Consider the following 9,020-nt stretch of genomic DNA (forward strand, 5'->3'; position numbering starts at 1 on the left):
TTAGGGGTCTGCTGATGCCCTCTTAGATGATAATTTAATCTGTAGGGTAAAGAGGTTACTGCTAAGAAAATGCTTGGCCTCCAATGAAATGTGTTAATGCATAATATGGTGAAATCCATATTGATTGAAAGGTTGATGCATAACTAATGAAATGTTTTCTTCCACGTAGTGCTAAATTTACTAGAAGCCTACAGTGATTTATTTACATGTTGCTGTTCTGAAACGTTCAGCTTTGCTTGGGGAGTAAAAAGTAGAAACTTACTGTTATCTATTGAAATGCTTTCTGTTATAACTCCTTAATGTATTTGATGCCGGTGCTGACCAGGAGCAAGGCATAGGTCAGGCCTGTGTTTTACTAAAAATGTATTTATCCAATATTTATTATTTATGAAATATCTAATATTTATTCAACTGAAGTTTAATGCCAAGTGTTGACACACAGGTACCTGAAAAGAGAGCTATGAAGCTAATCTTATGATGAATTCCTAATACCCTGATCCTGCTCTATCTTAATAAAGTTAACTTGAGTTTTTACACAAGCTCACTGGAGTGGCGTCCCTAATTGCGTGCTCATGTTTCTGGCTCAGTGGTTGCGTGTGCTGTATGGTCGCTTTACACATAAGCTTTCGGATGCCTACCCGCTCGTGCCATGCTACCCTAGGGGACTGGTGACCCCAGTTCCAACATATTGGTGTCGAGCGGTGGGATCCAGGACTTGTGACCATGCAGCACCCTCCATTGGGACAGGGTGCACAGCAATTGGGCTACACAATTATTGTGTGTGCAAGCCTTAGGAATTGACCCTCCACTGTCTAGCCTGTGAGTGTATCAGGGCCTGTTGGACCTCATTCTGTCGCCACATCCTAGAACCTTTTCCTGAATTATCTGAGTCCTCACCTGGCACTGGAGTGTTGTGTCAGGGGATGGGGGTGCCTGTTGGGCGGAGGGAAGAAGGAACTCCGTACCACTTTGGGGGCACGGGTAGGAGCCCACCCAGAGGGAAGAGGGGATGGGGACAGGAGGGGCAGGACACACCCAGGGAGGCGGGCACACCAGAGAACCTTGGAAGGGGGTGTGTGTCGTCAGAGAGGTTAGAGCAGAAAAGGGAGAGAGTGAGCCTTGCAATGAAGGAAGGGAAGCTGGTGCACAGGCTTCAGCTAACAAACAGAGCTGAAGACCTTGAAATCATGTGTGCCAGGTACTTCCAATGGTGGCAGCGTACCCGAGGTTCGGGGTTTGGACCAGTCACAGGGTGTAGAACCTGGACTGGGGTTATAGGTGCAGGGGTTGCCTGACCTGGAGGGTGGGGTACCACTAACTATGGACCCTACCGGTGTGACTTCCAGGGGTACCTATCCGGGTAGGAGGGTGCGGAACTCTGGGAGGGGGTGCAGAGGGAGGAAGGACTCTCCTCTGACACCGGGCCAGCCACAGGGCGCAGATCCTGGGTTGGGTGGCCAGGTTCAGGGGTTGCCTGACCTGGCGGGAGGAATCTCTGTATTCAGAGTTCCTCCGGTTGTGACTTCCAGGGGTACCTATCCGGGGAGGAGGGTGCGGAACCCTGGAAGGGGGTGCAGAGGGAGGAAGGAGTCTCCTCTGGCACCGGTCCAGCCACGGGGTTAAGATCCTGGGTTGGGTGGCCAGGTTCAGGGGTTGCCTGACCTGGCGGGAGGAATCTCTGTATTCAGAGTTCCCCCGGTTGTGACTCTCAGGGGTGTCCCGAGGTGCCCCAGCTGTGGTCACTGGGCCTGGAGTGTTCTTTAAGAGAACCCCAGGTTGGGAGACTAGGCTGTCCCGATGTGTCATCCAGGAGGGAGGGTGCGGAACCCTGGGAGGGGGTGCAGGGAGAGGTAGGTCTCGCCCCTGTCACCAATTCAACTGAAGGGTTTAGACCCTAGGTTGAGGAGGAGAGTGGAAAAAGGTACCACGGGCCTGGGGCGACTGCCCCCCACTCTGAGAGAGAGTAAGGGCCAGAGGCATCTGGATTGGAGGTCTGTCCTGGCCGCATCCCACTAGGAACACCAGTGGGGTGGTTGGATTAGCGAGGATGTCATGGTGGTATTGGGCCTGCGTCCACCTTTTTCCGCCCCAAGCAGGGAAGCCCGTCAAGGGAATGATCAGTCTACCCTGGCTTTTGGCTGGGGGGGAGATGTGTGAGACTTGGCCCTTTCCCCAAAATTTTTCGCTTTTTATCCCCTGTTAATTTAGAATGCCCCTATTGAAACAACAGTGTGTAGGCCTTGGGTGGTGGAGAATGCCCTGTGTAGTTTAAAACTAGTGTTAAAATGCAGGTGCCTTATACCCCTAATATGGCTGCCACAGACCACTGCTGCAGCAGCGTGGTTTAGTGGGCGCATTCTAGTCGCCAGGGGCTGGCTGGAACCCTCAGGCAATGTATCCATCTTAGCCTGCCAGCCTGTCCACAGGTAGAATGGTGGAACCTCCTGGAAGCCTCTGGAACCTTCTGGGAGAGGTGAGGTGACACCAACTGCCACTACCAACTGTCAACTGGCAGTATATAAGGAAAGGGAGGGAAACTTTCCTGAGGAGAGGGACTGAGGGAAGACCTGGGGAAGTACCTACGCAGGAGGATAGGCAGTGGGGGTCAGGGCAGGGTCTTATGATGCTGGAATGACAGGGCCTAGTGTGCTGCTTTACAAGTGTTGAAGTATCCTGTTCCCCCCCCACTGACCTAACCCCGCCGAAGGGAACCCCCAGGGACCACTTGAAGGGATTGGCTGAGAAGAACTTGGAACACCAGCCACCAATTTATCCCCCCTTCAAGGAACAAGAAACCAAGCAACTAAATCAAGGAACAAGAAACCAAGCAAATAAACTAAGGGCGCAAGAAACATCACGCCAAGAAGAAAACTAAATCCCCACAGGACTTTTTGAGGAACTACCCAGGTATTGGCGCTGTGTCGCTCCCTGTGCCCCTCCTGACGCCACCTGGGGTTCCTGCGCTCACCTGCCACTGCTGTGTGGCTTGTCCTGTGAGCTGCCTTTACTTTAAATCCACAATGGATGAAGCGCTGCATCAGAGACTGCCTGTCCTGTCAAGCTGCTTGTAAAGCGCTGTGAACTGTTGCCCTTGAGAAGCGCTCACCTGCTGTGAGGTACTGGCCCCTGAGGAGCGCTATACATGTCTCCCAAGCGCTGGTCTCCCCAGCACTGCGGCACCCTTGCAAGTGCTGTATTTCTTCCCCCAGGCGCTGGACTGCCTGAAGACTGTTCTGAAGAAGAGCTGTACATGTGGCTCCAAGCGCTAACTCTGCTAAGCGCTGTCCTTTGAGGATCTGCTGAAGCGCTTCTACCTTAGAGCGCTGTGACCCCTGAAGCGCTAAATCTGTTGAGCGCTGTGTCCACCCAAGCGCTGCTGCCCCACTCACCGCCACAGCCGAGGCTGCCCTGAGGAGAGCTGGAGTTTGCCCCCGGCGGCCCTCGGTGCCAGGAAAGGGCCGCCGCCATCTTGCTGTGGGCTGCGCAGGGTCCAAGTGTGGGAAATCCGAAAGGCGGCCCCCGGAGCCTTGGGGAGGCCGCCGTGAAAAATTCCTGTCAGAACGCCGGAGTCCGGGTAGGCCGCGCAGGCCTGAAGCCTTCCCCAGCCTGAGTCACATGACGGGGGACGCGAGCCGCGTCATCGGCCGCGCCCCCGCCGGAGCCGAGCAGCGATCGGCTGCTTTGATGCGCGTCTGCCAGTAATGGGGGAAAGCCCTGCCGGGCCCAACACGCCTCGCGGAGGGGGTGTGGAGTTCAGGAGCCCCCCTCCGCTTCGCCCCACATCGAGGATCAGCCTCGGCCCCAGCGCCGGTGCCTGCATCAGGCCCCTCTGCACCGCGCTGGGCCGCCATGAGGCATGCTTGAGGGCCGAAGCCCTCCCCGGCTGCAGAACCTCCGCAAGGGCCGTAAATAGGCCGAAGAGAGAAGATAAACATAAGGAGGGAGGGCGGGAACCATAAGGAGGTCCCGGTACCGCCCCTCCTCGTGGGAAAATCTTTTGCTGAGCCCTCCTGGCTCCCCACAAATACTGGAACTGGGCCAGGGTTAATTAACACTATGAAAGCCCATTAGGGACAGTTGGGCACTAGGTTAACCCCTGGCTAGGGGTCCATTAATGAAATAACCTACCCATACTGGGGCCAACGTGTAATCTTACCATGATGCCTGGGATATTTGTTGTTGATGAAATGTTCTCCCTAATTAGTAGAAATGTTTTATCAGCCTAATGTGAGGCCTAATGAGATGTTCTTCTCTGAGCCTGATGTATGAGGTAGACCTGCTTAGCGAAATGGTCTGCCCCACTTTTATGACATGCTACTTCTGCTGAAGGCAGGGTTACCCGAATGCTTTTTGCTACCACAGGAGATGGTGAACTTACATAATGAAAAGGTTCCTGGGTCATATGTCATGCATACCCCTGCCTAATGCAAGGGTTCCCAAAGACCTCTAGGTATATAAGGAGTTATTAGCCCTAAATGAGAGGTGTTGCCTGATGAAAGGTTTTATTCCAGCCTAGAAGATCCCTGCTTAGGTAAACATTATCCTGGGTTTAAGAAATGTTTATTCTGCCTCAATGAAAGGCTCATTTACCTTAGGCAAGGGTTATTTTTGCCTTAAAGAGATGTTTTGCATAATGGTTAATGAAATGTTCTCTGACCTAATGAACTGTTGATTGCTGAGCAGGGACACGTTAATGCTTTAAGGACATAGCTACACTGTAATGAAATGTTTTACCCGCAGTGAAGTGTGTTACTCCTGCTTAAGGGAGGGTGGTCAATCCCTACCTAAAGTCAGGGTTATTTAGGCCTAATGGGATATCTGCCTAATGCAGTATTTACCTAAAAGGGTTGCCCATTCTGGTTATATGAAATGCCTATGCTTGACTTCTAGTGTAATGTTGATTCCTGATTAAGGAAGGGTTACTCCTATTCCCTGAAATGTTTATCCTGACTAGGGAAATGTTTTACCTACGCTTAGGGGATGGTTCTTCCTGCCTGAGTGTTAATGGCCTGTTTAGTCAGGGGGGTGAGGAGATGTTAGTTCGTATCTAGTAGGATGGTTATACTACCCTAGTTAGGGGTCTGCTGATGCCCTTTTAGATGATAATTTAATCTGTAGGGTAAAGAGGTTACTGCTAAGAAAATGCTTGGCCTCCAATGAAATGTGTTAATGCATAATATGGTGAAATCCATATTGATTGAAAGGTTGATGCATAACTAATGAAATGTTTTCTTCCACGTAGTGCTAAATTTACTAGAAGCCTACAGTGATTTATTTACATGTTGCTGTTCTGAAACGCTCAGCTTTGCTTGGGGAGTAAAAAGTAGAAACTTACTGTTATCTATTGAAATGCTTTCTGTTATAACTCCTTAATGTATTTGATGCCGGTGCTGACCAGGAGCAAGGCATAGGTCAGGCCTGTGTTTTACTAAAAATGTATTTATCCAATATTTATTATTTATGAAATATCTAATATTTATTCAACTGAAGTTTAATGCCAAGTGTTGACACACAGGTACCTGAAAAGAGAGCTATGAAGCTAATCTTATGATGAATTCCTAATACCCTGATCCTGCTCTATCTTAATAAAGTTAACTTGAGTTTTTACACAAGCTCACTGGAGTGGCGTCCCTAATTGCGTGCTCATGTTTCTGGCTCAGTGGTTGCGTGTGCTGTATGGTCGCTTTACACATAAGCTTTCGGATGCCTACCCGCTCGTGCCATGCTACCCTAGGGGACTGGTGACCCCAGTTCCAACAGGAACTCACAAAATGTTTTTGTCGCACATGTGGCCCTAAATTCCAGCCATGTTGCACCAACAAATGATAGACGGAATGCTGAAAAAAATCAAACTTTGCCCCCCAGTCAAGAGATCTGGGTCAAGACTGATTTGCATATGGCTGGGTCCAAACTGGGGTTGCATGGTGAGCAAAAGAACAATGAATTTAACCCAGATCTCTTGACTGGGGGTGAATGTTTGATTTGTTCAGCATTCCGTCTGTCATCCGCTTGCACATCACTAAATTCCAGCCAGGCAAAAAACAAAGGCTAAAGTTAAGGGGCCAGTATGCCTCATTTTTTTGAGTATCCTGGCTGGGAGATATCAGGAACCTCACACATGGATGCAAATGCAATGGACGGGGTCTGGTGGCTCAGTGGACTAAAGCGCCCACTGCAGGGGCCTGTGCTCAATTTCATGGCCACAGGCTCAAATCCAGGTGGGTCTACATAGCCTTTTATCCATCTGAGGTAGATAAAATGAGAACCATTGAGCTGGGTAACAAGCAACATCTGTTATTCAGTGCCAAGATACCTAAGGGTGAACCTGCGCTTTACAACTACGCATGTTAGGGGAAATAAACTGGGGGGGCTCCTCCGCTAAGGTGGTGGAGCATAACCTCAGCGCTCAAAGAGCAGTGGAAAAAAGAAAAATAAATTGATAATAACATCATCGTCTTGGGCTGGCCACACAGTCATACGAACATAGCATGTTCTCAAACAGGCTGTAATGCACAGCCTGGGTGGAGAACATGCACAGGCTCTCAGTCCCTCTCTGATTACGAACCATGGCGCTCAGACCAATCATGACGCTACTGTCATGGTGACAGCAGCGTCATGATTGGCTTATGGGAGCCTGTGTGATTCCTGGACTCGTCAGGAAGAGAAGCAATGACGGAGGAGAGACAGCGGCATAAAGAGGTAAGTGTTTTTTCTTTTCTTTCGTTTTTTTCAAACCACCCACCTCACCATCCCCATTCCCTGCCAGCCGCCACTGGAAACAAAGGCACACAACTTGTTACTAATTTATTACTTCGCAAGTACTAAAGAGAGGCATCGTTTTGACTTTGTTCAGTCCCTGTAAATAAGAGATATGCATACACTGTAGGAATGTCATCTGTATTAGCCTGTCCCAGTATTTAGACAAATAACAATTTAAATATAATTATTTTATTTTATAGCGCAACTCATACCAGTGCAGGTAGTCAGAACACTTTACAACACATGTACACATCATACATTGACAATAAATCATATGTGAGTAAATCAATCTAGATGATGTGTTACATAAGACATTGAGGGTTACAAGGTATAGGAGTCACATGTCCTTCATAGGTCACGTTGCAAGATTAGAAGGATCAAAAATTATGAACTGCAAGTCGCAAAAGGATCTCTGTGTTAAAGCAGTAACCAGCTTACTTAGCTAAATAAAATAAAAATCTGTCATCTGCATGATAGATGATGAACTTTTCAGGAAATACATTAACCCTCTATGCTACTTTCATTCAATATTGGGGCTAAACGAAAACCAGATCTCTCCAGCAAATGTGTTAACCTCTTACCATTATTATTGGTCCCTGACGATACATAAAGATCTCTGCAGCAGGTACCTTAATCCCACAAGTTATTTTAAAAGGTAGACTTTGCAATCAATTAAGCATTAGAGATTTACGTTCCATGTTTCTCCTTGTTGCCAATTTCTTTGTGGCAGTTTAAAAAAACTGTATACCTTGAGGCCCAGATTTTGCATCGGGTTGTGTCACTTCTTTAACACAACCCCAATGCAAAATCTAATTTTTTAAACCTCATAATGCACGCAAATGTACTCATGATAGACCTGCTAAACATATGTGTGCGGTATTAAGATCTGATATCACTTATTGTGATGTCATTTTCTAAGAGGTCATGGGTTACTGAAACTACTTCCTGTGATGCTGCACTGATGTCACGCATCATGATCTCACCTGCATCCAGCCTAACTTTGATAGTCCCCCCACTTCTGTTTTTGAAGACTTGTGCCTGCACATACCCCAGAGCCCCCCACACATGTTACCCCAACCCTACAATGAGCATGCCTAACTCCTATTCATGTAATCCACCACACAGGAAACTGGAGTACGTATATGCATGGAATGGCATGATTTAAAAAACAAGATCAACCCAATTACCAATTAATTAACCACTAACCTTGGCCTCCCAGAGCAGCGTGCTGCCCAACGTAAAGCACTTCAACGAATCATCATGGGTAAAAAGGGGCTATCTAATGCTATCAGAAGGACAGGTAACCTCATAGGTAGGGCCACTGGCATTATGCGGCTAGGGAAGACAAAACACTGTGGCAGGGTTGACTAAATAATGCAGCAAGAAAAGGTAAATGCTGCAGCACTTTTTTTTTTAACAGTATTTATTATTTGATGTTTTTACATATGGCAATACATGCAGAGAAACGTACTAAGGCCCTGGTACTCACCGTCACCGTTGGGGTTCTTCAGCAAGTTTCGGGAAGCCATCTCGCTGGTCTTGTTCCAGATTAACCCTTCCCACTTGTGGAGAGTTAAGGTACTAGTGTCTTCGCTGTCAATGCCCACCGTTTTCTGTGGCTTAATACAAACCTACCAAAAGAAAGGTAAAAGGAGAATGGGAAAAAATAGAACTATGAATAAAGGGAGAAAAGAAGTAAATGTGGATTTCTGTGAAAACAAAACAAAAGCAACACTGACCTCAGCAGCAGACTTCACCTTATGTCCCGGCCGCCGACGGTCAAATGCTGAACTGATTCAAACCACCTATCCTGACGTCTGATTCAGCGTGTCTGATCGGTGCTGTTGGCCCTTTCTTTTGTTTTACTTTTATATAAATTGAATGAGGGTGGGGCAACATTACAAAACAATACATGGAAGTCTGCATGTTGAAATCAACAGTAAAGCCTCATATATCAGCCCACACCCAGACCTGTCACATTTACCCTGCGGAGACTGCACTGGGGCAAGGAAAAAGAAGACTGCTGCTCACCACCCCAGTATCGCATGGGGCCAGTCAGACAAACACAGTGGGGTGGTGTCTTGCTGTAAAACATTCGGGAAGATGCCGACACCCGGATCCACGTGGGAGGACTGCCAGGCCCTCCAGGGTGGTCCCAGGGTGCTATTCATTCTTTACATTGGGGGAATATTTCATTGTTCCCTTATCAAACATATCTGATATTATCCTCCCTTCCTCCATTTATGAAGCCCCCTCTCAGC

The 9,020-nt window shown here is 48.1% G+C and overlaps 1 protein-coding gene across 1 annotated transcript in view; it reads right to left on the reverse strand.

Annotated features, from left to right (window-relative positions):
- The window catches only part of LOC147659346 (F-box only protein 2-like), a 92,830-nt gene extending 84,194 nt beyond the window's left edge, over positions 1-8,636 (reverse strand). The window contains exons 1-2 of the mRNA XM_086951830.1: positions 8,499-8,636; positions 8,249-8,390 (exon numbers count right to left, since the gene is read on the reverse strand). Of these exons, the coding sequence (XP_086807956.1) occupies positions 8,249-8,288 (40 nt within the window). The 5' untranslated portion in view covers positions 8,289-8,390; positions 8,499-8,636. The remainder of the gene's footprint in view (positions 1-8,248; positions 8,391-8,498) is intronic.
- Positions 8,637-9,020: the final 384 nt, after the last annotated feature.

The sequence above is a fragment of the Lissotriton vulgaris genome, unplaced genomic scaffold (assembly GCF_964263255.1).
Source record: "Lissotriton vulgaris unplaced genomic scaffold, aLisVul1.2 SCAFFOLD_2173, whole genome shotgun sequence".
Classification (NCBI taxonomy): Eukaryota; Metazoa; Chordata; class Amphibia; order Caudata; family Salamandridae; genus Lissotriton; species Lissotriton vulgaris.